A 19,619-nucleotide genomic window follows, 5' to 3' on the forward strand; every position below is an offset into this window, starting at 1 on the left:
CAGGACCTCCACGCTGATGTAAGCTGGCAGACCTTATTACTCTCTACAACTACCTAAAAGGAGGTTGTGGAGAGGAGGGAGCTGGGCTCTTCTCCCAAGTGACAGAGGACAGGACAAGAGGGAATGGCCTGAAGCTCCGCCAGGGGAGGTTCAGGTTGGATATCAGAAAAAAATTCTTCACAGAAAGAGTCATTGGGCACTGGCAGAGGCTGCCCAGAGAGGTGATCGAGTCACCTTCCCTGGAGGTGTTTAAGGAACGGGTGGATGAAGTGCTGAGGGACATGGTTTAGGGAGTGTTAGGAATGGTTGGACTCGATGATCCAATGGGTCCTTTCCAACCTGGTGATTCTGTGATTCTGTGTGATCTGCACAGGGCTGCCCTTCTTGTTACCCCACAAGATCCCACATGGAGCTGTACTGGTGGCCTGGGGAGGGATCTGGCCATGGTGTGGCTGTAGTCAAGGGATTCCACACAGCACCTCTGAGAGCAGTTGAAGTTGGTGTAAGGCTGCCTGCTGTAAAGGGTGATGGTGCCCCAGGGACCTCTTGCAAGTAGAGGTATAGGTTGTGTCTCAGCTGGGCTGGCCCACTGCATTTGAAGGCTTAGTAGAGTTGCAGCCAAAGTTTAATACCTCACATCTCTCGACGCTGTCACCTCCTCTTGGGTCTAACCAGTGTTAATTGCAGTGGAGAATTTTGCACCTTTGATCTCTTGGCCACAGGGTAAAAATGGCTGTGACAGCTCAGCCTGTTCTGTTCTGGGTGTGTGTTGGGTATCTCACTGGGGTGGTAAGGTAGGAAAGTGAAAGGTTGTCATTAGATGTTAAGTCTAATGACACTTGCCATATACCTGGCTTGCAAACAGGGAAGTCTTTATGTCCTTACCCCATTTTCTCCTTTTGCTCTTATATGAATGCAAAAAACCGAGCACTGAATGTGTTCCTGTTGCACTGAGCTATGTAGACAAGTCTCGGAGTAGCTGCTGCTGTCCCTGGAGTTTCATTTAAGCATTGGCTGAGCCACAAAACACAAACAAGGGAGATGGATGAGGGTGGCTGGCAGAGACAGCAAAATAAAGAGCGTATCAGAGAAACCTGAAGCTTTTCCTCACCACAAGGCACTATGAGCTTTTTTTTTTGGCCGGGTTGGCCTAAACTGCTGAAGTGGGAGCAGCAGCTCCTGCCAGCGGAGATTTATGGTGCTGCTGCATGTGCGCTGAGCTGTGTTTGGTCTTGGGTCATGTGCTTTCTTATGTGGGTAGGAAGGACTATGGGGCTCGGGATGAAATGAAAGATGTCACAGACTACCAAAAAGCTGTGAAGCATCTGTGAGGCCTCCTGAGCTGTCCAGATTGTGCTCCCCTGTGGGGCAGGTGCAGAATGAGTGCAAAGCTGAAGTGCCATTTTGAGGAGAATCAGAAGAAACAGGCTTTAGTTTGCTCCTATAATGGCTCATAATCTGTATCTGCTGCTAGTTTAGTGCTTTACTTTTCCTCCCTAATGTGCTGGAGGTGGACACTTGTGTTGTTATGCTTTTTCTTGGCCCAGGCTTTCTGTCTTTGGGAAACGGGTCTCGGTTGAGATTGCTCAGCAAAGTTCAGAGCTTCCAATACCGAATGGAACAGGATGGAGATTGGGAGTCTGGTGTATCGCAGGGCGGCGTGAACAGTAGGTGATAGCACCGGGATTGAGATGTGGGTGTGAATGCTGGTATTGAGGACAGGCACTTTAAAGCTGGAGGGTTATTAGTTTGCTGCCATTGTTTGCCTCCATGGTGTAATTACCCAGCACAGCCACACCGACAGAGTGACTTGCTGAATTTGCCTGACCTAATTCCTCCTGTGCTGCTCAACTTGTGTCGTGTAACAGGTTGTGGCTAACAACCCCTCCTCAGCCCATCCCAGGAGGTCAGGCTGCATTGCTGCAACCTCTGCTCCTGAAGGAGCCTTAAATGCTGAAAAGCTGCTAAGCTTTCTGTGCTGGAGGGACCCATCTCTACATCCTCTGGCTGTCGGACACACAGTGGGGATACTTGGATCCCTTGTGGGAAGTCACAGTGGTGCCTGGTAAGGCCATGGGTGTGGGTGCTGGCATTGCTTTCTTCACTTTTGCTGGGTCCACACCCCGGTAATTGCTTCACTCAGTTTGAACACCTTGTTGTAAATATTTCTGTCCTTCCTTTCCCTCTGCCTAATTGCACCCTTCTTTCTCTCAGCTTTTTTAATCATCTTTCAGTAATCACAGGTAATTATATTCAATGTTGTGGTTTTCTGGAGGCTATTCAGTCACATGAGTATATTTCGGGGTGCTTTTCGATGACTATATATTTTAAATGGGTTGATTTGAGGGAGAGGTGGGTTGGTATCTTAGATCTTCAGGTGAAAAGTTTTTGTTGTCAGTCTTTAACCTCTGGAGGTTACATGTGGCTTGAACATGCTGTGACTCTAAAGAGTTAAAGATGACAGTTGCTGTGTGTTGCTTATTTTTTTAATCGAAGTTTGCAGTGTAAAGATCTGTTTAGCACAGTTAATACTCATCTGACTATCACCACTCTTGATCTGTGTTTTCATCAGGATTTCAGACTTCTATCTTTATGACAGTAAATTCTGGTGTTGTTGCTGTGCCTAATGAGGGTTCACTGCTCTATTGATGATCAAGCTTGTGATTTTTATCATGTTCATAAGTCAGGGGCTAAATTCTGCCCACGGGCACTGAAGGCAGGATTTAGCTGCTGTGAGAGATTGACCTATTCCTGCTTAACAGTAATTGCCACCTGGTTTAGACATCTGCTATAACCTTTTATTATTCTGATGTTCCATGTCAGTATAACAAAAGCCACCACCTGAATCCACTGAACTAAATGCAGTGTTTTGATAAGGCAGTGGGCTTTTGGAGAGCTACACAAGGGGCTGAGTCTGTCTCACTTGTTAAAATGATTGGTTCCTATGCAAACTCTAATTGAAAAATATCAGTTTCATCCCCTCCCTGGAGCTGCACCCGCTAGTCTGTTTAAACTTATTTACATCTAAAATGTAGAAGATTCAGATTCCATTATCTGAATTACATGCATCTGTTTAACCTCATGCTAGTGACCTTGTTCCCAGTTGGGATAAATCTAGGAAAACTTTCCATCTTCAACACACAGCCATCAGAGCACTTGCTGCTCTGGCTCCCAGGGCCCCTTGCCTGCTCCCTGAAGGCTGTGCTTAAATTACCCTGGCAAATGCCGGCATTATAAATGAATCTTCTTACAGCCGTTTTCCCCCGTCTAGTTTTGAAATTTGACCTTGCTGTTAAAGCAGTGCTAAAATGGAGACCCCTGTGTGCCAACCTCAGGGGCAGGAGGATGGTTATAAAATCCAAATATTGCCTGAGTGAGCAGGATACATGTCCTATCCGAGGGATGTGTATCGCTGTATGGATTTGTGTCAAGCCAAGGGCTGGATTACATTATAGCTATGGCCAATTGGGGAATCAGATGGCAAATAATGTTATATTATGACAGAAGATAATTCCAGGCTCAGAGGGAATTGTCCAAGAGACTGTCACTTGTGTTGCCTTAGTCTGTTAGGTAAAGGCTGATCTGGGTTTGGGGATCCCTTGCTTCAAATCCTCCCTCTGCTACTGAGCTGCTGCGTGGCCTCAGGGCAGTCCCTTTGCCTCTTTGTATCTTTTCGTCTTTGATTTTTGGTAGAGGTTCTCCTGATTACTCTTTGGGTTCTTCTTGTTTGGTGCAGAGCCTTCCTCAGAGTGTTGTTGTATGGCAATGTGTGATAATAATTACGGCTGGTTCACCCTGTTCTGAGAGTTGTAATAGCTGGAGAGCTGTGGTGGCAGCCCTGCCCCTGAGGTCGTGTTTGGTCCCTTTGCTCTGGTCAAGACACCTTCAGTGTCTTGAGAGAGGTCAGCTTAGGGAGGACCTCTTACCTGTTGGCTCCTTAAAACAGCTTCTTAGCAAATGTGTTCAAAACTGAGAACATCCGCACAGCAAAACCCTCACTGCAAAATCAAGGAGGGAAACTTCATCACCTGAAGAAGGCAGCTCCCCTTCAGCCTGTTTGGTCTCCTAAAACCCTAAACGAAGTGGTTTGTGGCATCACTTTTAATATTTGTGGCAATGCTATAGCAGCCTAGTAAAGTGACTACAGTTTCTTTACTTTTGTATTTAGTACCAAGTAAATAAACATGGAAGAGCAGGCTTGTGATTACTATTGCTAATTATTTAATGGTTGTGAGGTGCTTTGAAGATGAAAAGTAAAGAGGTGTCTGGTTATTAAGTCCCAAACACGCCTGTAATGCCAGCAGCAGCTATTCCTATGGGCAGCAGAGACTTGCTGCTGCAGTAGCTCATGGGGTGCTGCAGAGTTTTCCTGGAGCCAGCAACAAAAGAAGAGGGCCTTTGATGTGGGAGTTGCGTTTGGATAGTTAAATCTCCGTGAGTTTTTGTATGCTTAAAAGGTGATGAGCTCTATGTAGCCCATCCCACCTTGGGGCAGGGAGGTGCTCTTGATAAGCTTTTAAGGTCCCTTCTGGCCCCATTTTGACAGCTTTACTGAACTACAGCCTATTTTTTTCTGCTGGATAGAGATTCCCTGCAATGGCATATTCTCCTATCTGAGTTCCCTGCCTGTCAGTGCAGGAGAAAGCAGTGCTGGGATGATCTGACTTCCTGTAATCCTCCCACTCTCACCATTGGCCTCAGAGGCTGTTTGAGCAGATGCAATTTAAGCTAAAAAAAAGGCGTCTTAGGTGTGCATGACAAAGACCGACCTGATACAGACCTGGAAGTAACGAAGTACCTTTAAAATTGCACTTATGTGAAGAGTTCCTGGGCTGCAATCTTTGCCTTTTCTATGAAGCATCAACAGGAAAGATATCTGAAGGAAGGATGAACTCAAAGCTATTTTTCTTCCTCCTACTTTGTGATGTGCCCCTCCTCTTCTAGTAAAATATGTCTGGGAATGCTTTGGAGGCTACTTCTGCATAGCTGTTGCCACACCTGTTGGGAAGGGGAAATTCCTCTTGGTCTGCTGTTGTGGAGCACCCTGAGGGGAGTGCTGCTGCTGGAATGTTTTATTGACGAAGCTGGCAAAAAAACTTCCGTTCCAGCAAAATTGAATTTTGTTTGTTCACTTCTGAATTTGATCTCTGTGGGCTGGACCTGCAGCTGTGGTAAATTAGGTCAGCTCCAGATGTGCCCCATATATTTTGAGATGTCATTTCCCTGTATCTGTGTGTAATTCTGCAGGTCTTCTTGCTACCGTGATTTTGGTATTGTTTCAGCATTCGGTCTGCTTTGACCCCTCACTCAGTCAACAGATCCTGGGGAAAGCGGATGTGTTGGGATTTTGGTGGCAGGAGAGAGGCATCACATCTACGGCCTTCACCTGCAGAAGGTCAATGAGAAGAAAAAATAACTCTGTGGGCACTTCATGGGGTCAGCTTTGTCCTTGATGTGGAGTTCGCAGGATGCAGTTGGTGTAAGGGGTAGCTTTGACAACACAAGTGTTGAGCTTGGAAGTACATCTCCTTTACTCTTCCAGTGTTACTGCTAGTTCCAATACAGGATCAAGATCAGGGTTTTTGCTTGTAAGAAATTAACGGTGAAAGTTTGCGCTTAAGCTTGCAAATAAGAAAAAAAAAAAGGACCCTTGTGGGGTTTTGATCATAGAATAGTTTGAGTTGGAAGGGACCTTAAAGATCATCTAGTTCCAAGCCCCTGCCATGGGCAGGGACACCTCCCACCAGATCAGGCTGCCCAGGGCCCATCCAACCTGGCCTTGAACACTTCCAGGGATGGGGCAGCCACAGCTTCCCTGGGCAACCTGTGCCAGTGTCTCACCACTCTCATTGTGAGGAAATTCTTCCTTATGCCCAGTCTAAATCTGCCCCTCTCCAGTTTATACCCATTGCCCCTCATGCTGTCACCACAAACCTTTGTGAACAGTCCCTCTCAGCTTTCTTGTAGCCCCTTCAGGTACTGGAAGGTCACTGTAGGGTCTCCTCAGAGCCTTCTCTTCTGCAAACTGAACAGCCCCAACTCTCTCAGCCTGTCTTTGTAGGGGAGATGCTCCAGCCCTTTGATCATCTTTGTAGCCCTCCTCTGGACCTGTTCCAACAGCTCCATCTCCTTCTTATGTTGAGGATTCCAGAACTGAATGATGGGTATTCATTGGCTGTGCACCTCTGAAGTGCCTACATGCATAGTGCTGTCAGGACAGGACTAATCAGTCGGAGTCGAGTCAAGATATGGGAGATGTCCAGTGTGAGGGTCCATACGGTTTTACTGAACATTGCGCTACATCTCCAGTGTACTTGGAAGAACTGGAGGCTGTGAGGTCCAGGCTGTGTGGGGCAAAGGAGGCTTAGTTATACTTATCCGTCACAAGGATAATAATAGTTCTCTAGCATGAGGGGATGCGCATGTCCACCATCACAATGAAGAACTGTACTTCAAGTCATAGAAACACCTCTGGTTCAGCCCAGCTTCCCTTTAAAAACACACTCAAAGCGTTCTGTGGAGCAATGTGCAGGATCAGGTCCCCGGTGGGGCGTGCACAGTGCAGTGCCATAAAGGAACTGTCGGTACAGACGAAGGGGAGGGAGAGAAGGGGTTGCGGGGAGGGGACTCCTGTCCCGCAGCCGCCTCCGCGGGGCAGAGCGGGGAGGAGCGCCCACGCTTCATGCTCTGCTCTCTCCCTGCACAGGGGCAGATCGAAGTGGAGAGTGAGACGGTCTTCAAGTTGGCAGCCCTGATATTGCAGGTAAGCGCCTTTTCCTCCTGTGTCTGGTCAGCTTTCTGATGCCGGTCACTTGGACTTGCTTTAGCCCAGCTGTCTGCTGCCCTTCTCGGTTCTCTCCTCCCCTTATAAAGACTAAATCTTGCAGAGAGGTTTATCATCTCTGCAGCTGGAGGGAGGAAGATATAGTAGGAAGATGTTTTTACTTATAGACAACTGAGAGAAATAACTAAGGAATTCTAAATTGAAAGAAGAAAGGAAAGAGGAAAAAAAACCCTCATAAAGGGAAGGCACAAATTTGGGCAGGTTTGCATCCAGTTTATTACTTATTCTAATTTAAATGTGTTCAGGACATCTGGGAAGAAAAGAGTGTAACAGTATAGCTGAATTTGCTATATTATGCCTGTAAATCTTTCAGAGCCGGTGGTCTTGATACCTCTGTTATATTTCAGTATATTATGTCAAGCTTTTCCTTTCTTTAATCAGGTTTTGTTGTTCTCAGACTTAAACTCTGGTTATTTACCATTTTCTGTGAAATAAAATTCTGCCTTTAAAGTGTTGGGGGTTTTCCCCTCCACTGTATTCTCAGTGACAAAATGTCACAGCAAAGCTGCAGTGGCTCGATCTGCCTGAACTGAGTGAGCACAATTCTTCTTAAGTGCTGACTTGCTTGTAAAGCCAACCTTTTGCTGGATGTGATCATCCAGAGTGAGAATTGTATTTCACTTCTTGTGCAGTTAAAGTGACATTTGATTTGCTATGTGAAATTCATCCCTATTTTGGCAATGGTTTTATTTATGATGTGGGTGGATAATCCATAGCTGAAAGTGGAAAGGGCTGAGGTCTGTTCTGAACTACATGCAGGCAACCTCCATGTTTTGCATTGAGCATAACTGGGGTCAGGATTTGGCCACAGAGCTGTGGGAGTGGGGAAGTGAACAATGCTGGGAAAATTGAGCAGTTTTGAAGAGATCATGTTTTAATTCTGTCACTGTTTTTCAATTGTAGGAAGCTAAAGGGGACTATTCCAGGTAATAACTTTTTCCTTTCTAATACTAGCGTGCTTGATAGATGTGTTTTTCTGTGTTGCCATTGTATTGCAAACAATCAAAAATGGGGGAGAAGTCCAGCCGCGAGCTGAAGAAAGTGAAATGTGCTGCTGGGCTGGATAAAATCTGTGTCTGCAGGGTGAGTAATGCCTTTTGTGAGCAGGCTCTGAGTCAAAACAGTTCAGGCCATCCCGCTTTGCTCCCCTCCCCAATCGCGAGTGCTGAAGCAGGACAGGGAGAAAGCTCCCAGTTATTCCTACCAAAAAGCCCATGCTTTGCACTGCGGGCAGCTCAGGTCCATCTGGATGACCTTGCCTGCAATCCTGCCCATACAACAGTAGCGGAGCCTGTCAGCTGCCCAGGCTGGAGATCAATGAGCCGCTTTCTTCTGCAGCTGCCCCGCGGGGCCTCCCCCTTCCTACACTTGACCCGACAGTTGTGTTGTAGCTAGTGTGCGACCCAGTTGTGCGCCTTCGCTGTCTGAAGCTGTACCATCACACTGTGCTTGTCCTTGAAATCACTTTTTACTCTGCACTGGTTATGATAACTGGCCGCAGGGGACTGCGGGGAAGAGGTGGGGTCACGCTTGGACCTGTTACAGCCAAGGGGAAAGACCTTCAATTAGAAACAGCTCACTAAGCAAACAGAAACTCAGGAGGTTGGCTTTGGTCGCATTAATCTTTTACTACTTGCTGAGTTTCCCTGTGGGAAGAGGGGTGCGTTCATGCCTTAGCTACAGTAGCTTTCAAGAACCATGCTTTGAAAACACTTAGTAGAGAGCTCTCAGCTGAAATACAGGGAGCAAGTCAGGTCCGACTGCCAAAGCCTGCAGCGGTGACATACTCTGCTTTTCCTTCAGTGCTCAGTTGTCATGTAAATGCCAGTGCTGCTGCCCAAGTCCCCTTCTTCTCCAGATGCCACCTACTCCAGTTAAGGATGTGCTCTGTGAAGTCCATCACAACCTCCTCCTTTTTGTTAGCATGATCTCACACCTGTGGGGAGGAAATGATGTCCTTGTGACAGGACATCTGGCTGGGCTGGTTGCATAGATGATCCATGCTGTAGACCTGCTTTGTTACCCACAGTGTATTTCTTACAGTTGTAGTGTGCTGTGTTTTTCTCTAGACTAAAAACTGGTCATCTTGCCTGATCTCACAAGGACACACAAAGCTTGATTTGGTTTAGGCACAGATAACCAAAGAACTGCTGTTCACTTGACAAGAAGTAACTTGTTAAGCTGTAGCCACTGGTGGCATGTGCTCTCAATTCTTAAGGAAAGGGGTTAAGGTTAAGTTCTACCGTAGTGGTGAAAACCTCCCTTCTGTGGTTAAACGTAGCACCGATTCCTTATCATTTGCCATAAATAGGTTTGTAAGTATTGGTTTGTGTGCTCGAGAACTGCACCTGTGGTCATTTTCCAAGCCTCTGTGGACATGTGAGGAGTGGATTGTCTGTGATTACCTTCAAAACTATTTAAAGAAGATTGGAGGGAAGAATATTCTGCCACAAGAATGGTTTCCCAGTGCAGCTCTTTCCCTAACAGTTGCATGAAAATAGCTCCAGCAATTTTTTTTCCTCTGTCGAACAAAACATATGTTATGCTTCCACAGCAAATGAGCATGCCCAGCTGTCCCAGGCCCAGTGAGCCCACCAGAAGTGAAGGAATTTTGGTTTACATAGCACAAGTGGTTGTTTAACCACTGCTGATAAAGCACTAGCTTAATTACCAGAGTGTCTTAACGATACTGTGGGACTGGGCTCCCCTGCCGCACTCGCCTGTGATACAAAGAATACATCCTTGCAGCAGTGCTCTTTGTGCAGTGTGATTGCCTCTGTTTGCAGTGTCTTGCATTTGGTGTGTTCGATGTTTGCTATCATTTGGCAATTCCACTTTGAATCACTTTCTGGAACGTGGCTCTTACACCATTTATGTGTGAGAACACACGGGTTAATTTTTTTTTTATATAGGATTAGTGCTGAACATATGTGAGTAAATACCGGAATTGCCTGAAGTCCTAGAGATTAGCTTTATGGAAGTGAAAAATGTGCCAGTCCGGACAACACTGGTGATCTCTGCCCAGATCTCTGCTTTTTTACGCATCCCATAGGCAGCTTTTCCATGGGAACATGTGGTGGGGTCACCATGCAGCATTCCCACTGACTGTAGCTGGGAACAAGCAACTCAGTACCAGGATCCGAAAGCTTCAAACTCCTGCGGTAACCCCTTTCCCAATCCATTGCTCATTCTCAGATAACGTCTTGATGGCAGAGAACAGCAATCTCCCAAGAAACACCCTCCCTTACCCCGTGCTGAGTGGGTGAGCACATTCTTTTGAAATCTGTTTATTTTCAGGGAGCAAACCTGACGTGTATCTCTACTTGGAGAAAGGAGAAATTTTTTTATTTCTCACCATAAAGGTCACTCTCGGGGGGGACTGCACAGTCTGGTAGCTCTGACAGCATGAAAGTATCCCAATCTTTAGGATTTGGCCCTTGCAGGTGGTTTGCAATATGCCCCCAGGCTGGGCTGTTAGGACTAGGGTATGCGCCTTATCATTCAGTGCAGCTTTATGCAAGATAAGCCACCCAAGTGCCGCTTAAGAGGACCCTGGCTTTTAAGGCATCTTGATAAAACATAAGTACATGCTTTAAAATCTCACCCACAGCAAGTCCGTGGCACATGTGCCTGTTTTGGATAGCTCTGGTTTCTTCAAGGCAGTCTAAGGTAACTGCGGGCTGCAAAAGGAATGATTAACAAAGATGACAGCGGACCACGATCTGTGGAGCACACCGCACACCCAATTCCTTTTCCTGTTTCCCAAACTGATGATCCCAACCAAGATAATTACCCCTGTGTGTGATGAAGAGCATGCCAAAGGGGTGTTCGGTGAGCTGTTCCCCTTACACGGGACGGTGTCAGGCTGTCATGGGCAGAGTGGTTCCTCCCAAGACTCCTGCAGCTGTGACGTTCTCAGCAACTCTGAGATGCTGCAGATCCCTGGCCCTCGCCCTTCCTGTGCAATAGCTGGGCATGTTTGGCTTGAGAGGAGGGATGTAACACTTTCCTCATGTTCACTTTTCACGGTTCATCTATGGCTTCCAGTTGACTGCTTCTCTGTTTAAATTGAATTCCCACCTGTTCTTGCCAGCTCCTGTAATCAGAACCTCAAGCACAGTATTAGTCATTAACAGTAGTTTGGAAACTCAACATTAGTCAATTATACACATCCAGTCTCATATTTGCAAATGCAAGAACAAAAAAAGTGTCATCCCTGGCATTACAAAATCTAGGTCTTCAAGTAGTATACAAGGATTCGAAAAAGAAAGTTGGATTCAAGTTACAGGTTCTGGTGCGGTTCAATTTTTTTGGGGAAAAAAAGGCATTTATTTTAGGAATTTTATTTAAATCTTAAACCTAATGGCTTGGCAGGAACGCAAAATAATAGATCAGTCTGGTAATTATTTGTCACATAAATATGCAACATATAAAGTTTTGCCTCCTTGGGAAATAATGGATTTAGCTGTTTTTAGTTGGCAGACTAATCATCTGCCTTCAAAAATGTTGTACAATAGTGTATAGTATTATTTTTCTTTGTAGCTTGATAAAGGAAAGGGTTTATAACCGAGATGAGGACTGGCAATCTTAAATGCTGTCCTAGTATTAGAAAAAGGCTTATTAAAATCAGATTAGCTACAGGGACTATAAAAGAAAAGTAACTTTTTTAAAAGAAGTTTATTTTCTGACTGATAATCTTGGATCATATTTTCCCCAGTAACATTTCCAGGACTGAAACCCAGCCGTGCTCCCTGAAAGTTAATTAAATTGCTGGAGGAGGGCTTCCATTTTCTTTAAATAGCTGACGTAGTCGATTTTGATTCTGGCCTGTGGGCTGCAAAGATAACTCCCGACTGGTATAACATAACACAGACAAAATAATGAATTCCTGATAGCTGACATGTGCGAGGCACCGGGGTTTATCATTACACGGGTGATAAATGCAGTTTGTAAAAGGAAAAGGTTTGTGTGAAAGATAGCCCTGCGAACTGTGGCTATGGAGTAATTGGTTCCGAAACTCCCGAGTTTAAAAACTTTGCTGAGGGAAAAAAAATGAAGTGCTTAGACTAGGTGCAGAAAATTGCTATTAACGACTTGCTCCTAAATAAGAGTGGGTGCTTGCTATTAGATTTTTGAGTAGTGTTTGCTTGGGAAGATGACTTATTGCCAGACACACTCTAAAATTTCTTGTTAGAGAAGAATGTGGAAATGATAATGTGGGCAATGCTAGAAAATAGCTGCTTGAAAGAAGTTAATAATTGGCTGATAGCAAAGCACCTGTTCACTGTAGGGCTTACCCCAGGATTAGTACAGCTTCAGAAACGGGACACACCTGAGACTTGTCGGAGGCAGCTCGTTCAGCCTGTTTTTGGAAATCTCAAGAGGTTCATATGACCAAAACTCCAGGTGTGGCCGTGTCCAGGACTGGGGTTGGAGAAGGAACACAGATTTGGACCAAATCTCCCATTGTTCCTACACCCCTCTCTCAAGTTTGCATCCTGGAGAGGTCTCAGAGAGCTCAGTGTGGCATGAATGGAGCCCACCTCATGGGTACCAGCCACTAACGGGTACTCGGGCTGTGGAGCCAGGCTAGTGACATAAAGCAAGCCCTGAAAAGGGTACAGCACTGGTGTCATATGCCTAGCACAAATGTTTTTGCTCCACAGACCTGCTCCTCTTAGGCTGTGTTGTTGGGGAAGGAAGCCTGTTGTGAACCATTCATTGGAAGCTCTTTTCTAGGGCCGTTGGGATTGGATGAGTTACAAAGGGGACATTGTGCTGGCCTCATGCGGAGGCCAAAGGCCTGAGGACAGTCTGAGTGCCTCCCTCAGTGTCTGAGAGCTTCCCTCCATGTGTTTCAGTGGGTGGCACAAAAGGGCTGGTGGATCACCGCAGGATTCACTCTCCAGGCATCTATCTGGTGCCTGTTGTGAGCAGCACTGTGGTTTAGTTTTGGATTTTCTTTTCCGGGCAAGTGCACTTTTTAAGTGTGTTGATATTTACTGAGGCTTTCTCCAGCGTGACCCACTGCTCCCCATGGGCTTTGCATGCCTTGCTGTAAATCACTGCTTTGCTCCGATGCTCCTTGTGCTTCTTGTTTGCTGAGTGAGTCACTGTGTATTTTGCCTTTCAGCTGCAGCTCACACGCTTTTTCTTTAAATACTTTGCTAGGTGCTTGCTCGTGAACCATTAACTCTGTCTCGGTCAGACCCAACCGTGTGCTTTCCTGAGCTCACTCTTTTGCAATAAAAACCTAATTTGAAAGAAGATGAGCAAAGATTTATTAACTTGGAGCTTGTTTGCTGAGCGGGTTGATTATTTATATCTGACCTCTAGTGAACTGGTGTAGTAAATAAGCAAGTTTAAAGAAAGCCTTTTTTGGTATTTATTTCATGTAAAGATAATCATTCCCCTACTCGACAGGTATTGGATACCCACTTCCCTAAAGAGGTCTCTGCTTCATTGAGTTGTATACCCCCTTAAAAGAAAAGCTGGCTGAAAACTGCAGTAATCCTTCAGTAGCAGCGTGTGAGTCTCTTGCTTTTGTTGATGGGTCACTGCAGTTTGTTTTCGAGGTCCCACACCCCCACATCCCACAAGGAATGCATAGCTGAGGGAAGGTGGCATGCAGTGGGGAGCTGGGCATGGAGCCCCTAAACTCCATTTCTCTGAGCACATCAGCAGCAGTTCTGAGATGAAAACGTTGCTCTCTCCTGGTGTTTTATTTTTCAATAAAAAGTGAAAGTTCTGTGTGTCAACTAACTGCAATTACAGAAAATTATATAGTTAAACCCCTAGTTTTCTGCAAGACTTTTAACAGCAAGAGGGTTTTTTTCCTACTTGTGGACTTACACGGTTCTGAGCAGACCAAAGCGTACATAGTCTCTGCAGTGATGTCATTTTAATGTTTTATGCAATTTCTTATTTTAAAGCAGTTCTGTAAGGGCTCTCAAGCAATTCACGTATAATGATCATTATGCAGAAGATGAATTAGACTGAATTAGGTGGAATCACTGTGGGTAAAATGAGCAAAAAGAATTAGATAAAGAAGGATGTTTTGAGTAATTTAATAATCTGATCTCATGGGATTTCCTACTTGCATGTGGCACTGCAACTTCTAATATTTACACATAATTATGTCAGTTTGGTAAGGAACACAAGTTTTTAGATTTCATATGCATCATGTTCGTACAGATTCCTGAGAGACAGCAAAGGGCAAGTTGTGTTTTGTTCTTTTTAAGTGTCCTTCCACAGTCCTTTTTTTTTTCCCCTTTGTTTTTTCTTTTCCTTTAAGGCACTTTTAACTCAGAGAGGCAGTTTTATAGTGCATAAAACCCAGCCATCTAGGGAGGGCTTGTCTGCATGTGCTCTGCATCCAAAGCAGGTGACAAGAGACAAGGCAAACGTGGTGCCACAAAATTCATTATCCCCCGAGCAGTCTCCTGCGCAGGGCACAAGTTGGAGACATGTTGCTGTTGTAGCTGTTAGACTTAGAGTAGCATCATGACATTCACAGCCTTAGGTAAAAGATGCTCTCTCCCTTATCCCTAGAATTCCCTCAAGTATAGGTTCAGCCCTAAAACATGTTGCCTTTTCCTGTTGTAAAATTAAATGTCATGGCTTTTTCATTATAATGTATTCACCTCCTGTCTGTTGAGTATCTGGAAAACTTTGTCAGGTCTACGGAGAGTTTTTCCAGTCAGCTGAGAGCAGGAGTTTGGGCTCTGGTCTGACTCTGAACAGCATCCTCACTTTAAAAAAAGCAAGAATAAATTTTTCTTGCTTTTCCTTCCTGTGATGGTTGGGATCTATCACACGAGTTGTATTTTGTGCTTTGAGGAAATGGTACAACAGCTTTTCAGCCTCAGCTTTTTTGTGTTTGCAGATTTGTCGAGTCTTCATCATTCTTTGGGTCCTTTATTTTTCTTGTGGTTTCATGTATCTCTGTATCAGCATGTAGGGCTGTGATAACAAGCTTTAAACTTAGCTGCTGTTCTCAGACATGCTAAAAACTCACAACTAATATGGCTAATCTGACTTTTGTGTGAACAGGAAGAAAGCATGAATGTTAGAAATAACAGTCTGTTGTTGCGAGGAAGGGTTTGGGATCCTTCAAGCCTTGTATCAACTGTGAATGGTCATTTTTTGGTCTGCAGTAAATCCCCAGGTAAAGCAGAGCCATTCTACTCTCTGTCTGGTCTGATAAAGGAGCAATGTTTATGCATGCTGTTGGTATGGCTGAGCAGCTCTGTGAATGTGGATGTACTGCACCAGATCGTGGGACTGTGAGCTGTCACCAGTGATAGGTGTGTTATTCAAGGACCAAAGGGTTTTGACCTCAGAATATTCGTATTTTACATCCAGAGCTATAAAAGAACAACTGAGAAGTTAGGGCAGGTTCAGTTTGCAGGTTTTCTCCAGCCAGGAGAATTGCTTCCTCAGCATCCTGGTCCTTGTCTGCAAAGTGGAAATATGAATGGTGCCTCCTCTGCCAAGCTGGCTCTGGTAGCAGCTCATGCCCTCGTCTGTCTAGTCTTCATGTTCTTGGATAGTGCGTGCATATAGCTGATAAGAGAAATGCTGCTTTTTCCGTGGTGTTCTTGATCCATCTTCCAAAGGCCAAGAGTAGGATCACCAAGTCCCCTGGGGGATCAATGGGCGCAGCTGCTGCTCCTTCAGAGAGTTAAGCCAGGTTCAGGAAGCAGAGAAATTAGCCTAAAGGAGTAGGGCTGGAACTGGAGGTGAGGTCCAAGGCTGTGGTCCTAGCTGTGCTAAGCGTGGGGGAGGACTGCCCAGCCCCAGCCATGTGTTGTGTTTGGTGCAAGTCCCTCTCAAGCTGAGAAACAGAAGCTGGTGTTGCAGCATGATGTGTGAATCCATGGACACAGCATAAATGTACAAGCCTGGCCTTGAAAAAGCCATCTGCTTATCATGTTGCCTTTCACGTATAGCATTTGGAAGGCTCTTAAAAGTGCTCCTTCACATACCTTTCTGAGCAGGCAGTTCCTATCTAGCATTCAAGTGGCAGACTTTGCAGCCCTGCCCCAGGCAAAGCTCCCTGTTGTCTGCAGGGGTAAAGGTTCAGCTCTGTCTGTCCTGTGCCAATGGGAGCCCCCTCTTCTTGGCTTTTCCGGATCCTGGTCTTTTTTCAATAGGAAAATAACTCCTCTAATTGTGCCAGCAGACCATAAACTGAAAGGTTGGGAAATGATGGGAGACGTCTGGCAGTTGTCACAAAAGAGGATTTGTCAGAGAGCACATTTCAAAATCCTGCTGCCAAGATCCTGCTGCTCTGACATTCTCAAAAGCTGCTGTTTCCATCGTCTCTTCCCTTACCTTCCCTGCTCTGTCTTCCTCCCTACCCCTCTCTCTTTTTTCTTGCACTTTTAACCCTGCTCATTTTTTCTCCTCCATTGCTCTGCTGCTTCCTCCCCACACCTGTTTGTGGTACCTTGAAGAGCAGATGCACTTCCACAAGAGTGAGGCTGCCATGCTCTGCCCTTCCATTTATTTTAAAACAAAACAAAAGCCTACAGAAAAGGCACCTGTTGCTGAGCAGCACAGCTGCACTGTGCTGGTCTGCGTTGCTGGCTGTGAATGTGTGGAGTGGAGTGTCTTGGGGACCTTGGGGGTGCTACCCTAACTCTGGTTCACTTTAGAAAGTCACCTTAGAAACCAGGCTGAGGTGTGTTTTTCTTGTACTGTTATGGCATTGCTTGTAATCATAAAATAGCACAAATTCAGTAGTCAAGAAACCAGACCATTAGTAACAGCATCTGAGTAACCTGACCAGCCCCATGAAAACTTAGATTGTCAGCTTATAAGTATTGATTTGTATGCTGTTTCTGTTTATTTTGCTAGCTCTAAATATCTTCAACAGAATAACAATAAAAATCCTAATGGGAAAGTTTTGAAGCATTTTCATGATGCAGGATAATATAGTTTCATCCTTCAGCTGTGAAGTTTCACATTCCCTTGTATGTCATATGCAATTTTCAGAAGTGTTGGCTGATTTTAGGTGTCCGTGAAATACTTTTCAGGTGAACTGTGGAGAGGTTGATTGTCATTTTCAAAAAACAAAGCTGCCCTGAATCCTACCTGTGGTGTGCCTAAAACTCATTGCAAGAATTAATGAATTATAAGTTAGTGGCATTCAGAAAGACTCGGGAGTGACTTATTCTAGTGACCCCATAGCAACATAAGTGTGTTTCTGTGAGGTCAAGAGGCTTTGAAAACAGAGGAAAATCTCTATGCAATAAACTTTCTCCACTGATAAGTTCCTGCCTTATATAAAGTGTTATCACAACGATTCAGCACAGGCAGACACACCTACCATCACTTTAGTCAGTTAAAAGTTGCCTGAAGTCCTATCCCTATCAAGTTGTTAATATTCACAAAGATGATAGGGGCTTACAAGCTTTATGTTGTAGTCCATTATATTGCTTTTGCTGCCCTAGGCGTGTCGCTCTTCACGTTTTATGTTAACCTTACTAACCACTTCTTATTACATCTAAACTTCTACCTGCATTAGCAAAAGGCATAAGCTGATTTTAACAGTGGGCACAGGGAAAAGCCTGGGCACCCGTTGACAAATGGTCTTAATTAGCACAGTTGAGTACACCTTTGCCTAGCAGGGAATGTTGTATCACTCAGTTACAAGCTGTGAGGATGCACTTTCCGGGAGTGTAAATATGCGTCTCTTTAAATTTTCAGTAATGTGCTTTAGACAGAGCGTGCCTTCATAGTCTGGTTGGGTTCCATCCCAGATATCTGGTGGTGCTTTAGCAAGATGCCTAAAATTTCCCTGAAACGCCAGCAGGCTGTAGGAAGCATGTGTGATTGGTCCTGGTTTGCGGCTAGAGATAGAAGTGTGGATATGGGAGGGAGTGTCTGAAGTATGCTACATGGTTAAATATTGCTGTTGATTATTTTGGAGACACGCTGCCCTTCCTTCTCCATAGAGCTGGCACCTATGAGCGGGGTGTGCTGCTGGGAACAGCATCTTACCCAACGTTTGTTCACATTGGGACAGAAAATTTAATTCAGGCAGTACCAAGAATGCAAGCTGAGATTCAGCGTGAGGGAGATCTGGTGTAGATTTCATTTACGTTGCCCAGATCAATTCAAGTTCTTCTCAGTATAGGCTCCCATTTAGAGGGTGGAACGGGAAAGAAAGGGTCTGTATGCTGGTTTTGTTTAATTCTTCTCCATAGTGGAAAACTACTTCAGATGAGTTTCCTATATTTTCCTCCTAGGAATTAAACATACCTTTTGCCAGAAATATTCTGTTGTATTAACTCTGGACAGTTTAAGTTTATGTATTGAAATTTTGCCAAGAGCTGCCAGCCAAGAAGCACCTTCTGTAGCAGAGGTCAGATAGGAGCTCAGTCCCGCCGGCTGAGTCGTCCTGCCCTGACAAAAACCAACCATGGACATGCCAGATACAACACTGGTGTGTTTGGTTGTGAGATAATGTAGACGGTTGGACATCTGGAGCCAGGGCTGTCTGCCCTGTGATTTCTATATCGTCTTGTGGTCATTGTGAAAGCAAACAGGAACAGGTAATAATTCAAACCGTCGCTCCTGCTGTCTGGAGTTGTCACGTCTGGGGAACGGCTGGGTCTCAGAGGGCTTGGGAAAGTGATCTTGAAGGTCAAGGGGAGATGTGCTTGGGCTCCTCGGTGCAGATGAAGTGATAATGAACTCTGTGGAAGGAGGAGGAGGACCATTTGAGGCCTTTATTATCCCTGAAGCTGTGAATCATCCCCGATGCTAATCCCCAGGCGTGCAGTCAGCAGATCTGGGCTGCTGCGTGCCAGCCTGCACTGTCTGAAGGCATCCAGCATGCAAGGAGCTGTGCCTTGTTTCTCGACTTTTAGATTTGTCTAGGATAGTTCCCTGCTTTATTGTACGATTATGCAGGGGAAAAAACCCTGTGGTGACTTCTCAGAGGCTTTCAGATCTTTTAAGTCCATTTAGTTTGACTCTCTCCAGCTGCAGAGGGATGGTATGGTGTGTCTGAACCCCAGGGTATGAGGTTGGATTCCATCAGGAAGATAAGCCCCAAGGGCCAACTTTGCCTCATCAAAGAAATGTATTCTCTGGTATTGCGGGAATACATTTTGGGTTTGTAGGTTGGCAGAGGGTCCAGCTCCACTGTAAGTCGTCACTGTTCTGTGGTCTCAGTCTGCTAATGAACTACACCAAAGTCTGTGGTTCTGGGTCGGTACTGGAGGGATGTGCCCTGTGTCATGGCCCAGACATGATTGCAGCCCTTTGATCACTTTATGTCCCAGCTTAGACCCCACAAACCTTGTTGGAGCAGTGGGTGTGTTGGTGTTTGGTTTAAATTCGGTGATAGACATTTCCATATTGATGAGCTGCTACTCATCACTCAAGCTTAACTAATGTACTCGTTCTGGAATTTGGTGGAGATTAAGTAAGTACCTGCTCAACCAGATGCAGAGGTGAGAGGCCCAACAACGAAATGGGAAGGGGAGGTGCCCTGCTGGAGGCCATGGACTGTGTAAAAGGCAGCGATTTCAGAGCATGGATGCAGCTGACAGGATTCATGGCATTTCTGCAGTGTTTCAGTGATGGGGAGGTTACTGGCACAGTGATGGTTGACAAAGAAGAGCTTGGGACCCCTCTACCCTGCGGTGGTGTCAGCTGGGATGTCACCTGTCCCCTTTGCTTGGTGGGAGGGAGGGAGCTGCCTTTGCCAAAGCTCTGCTCCGGGCTCCCAGCATCAACCATACTTAGTACTTCAGCCCTT

The 19,619-nt window shown here is 45.5% G+C and overlaps 1 protein-coding gene across 1 annotated transcript in view; it reads left to right on the forward strand.

Annotated features, from left to right (window-relative positions):
- FRMD4B (FERM domain containing 4B) overlaps nucleotides 1–19,619 on the forward strand; it is an 86,632-nt gene that overhangs the window by 34,925 nt on the left and 32,088 nt on the right. Inside the window, exons 6-7 of the mRNA XM_054076812.1 lie at nucleotides 6,707–6,763; nucleotides 7,748–7,770. Coding sequence (XP_053932787.1) covers nucleotides 6,707–6,763; nucleotides 7,748–7,770 — 80 coding nt within the window. The remainder of the gene's footprint in view (nucleotides 1–6,706; nucleotides 6,764–7,747; nucleotides 7,771–19,619) is intronic.

Source organism: Cuculus canorus, chromosome 11, assembly GCF_017976375.1.
Source record: "Cuculus canorus isolate bCucCan1 chromosome 11, bCucCan1.pri, whole genome shotgun sequence".
In the NCBI taxonomy this organism is placed as follows: domain Eukaryota; kingdom Metazoa; phylum Chordata; class Aves; order Cuculiformes; family Cuculidae; genus Cuculus; species Cuculus canorus.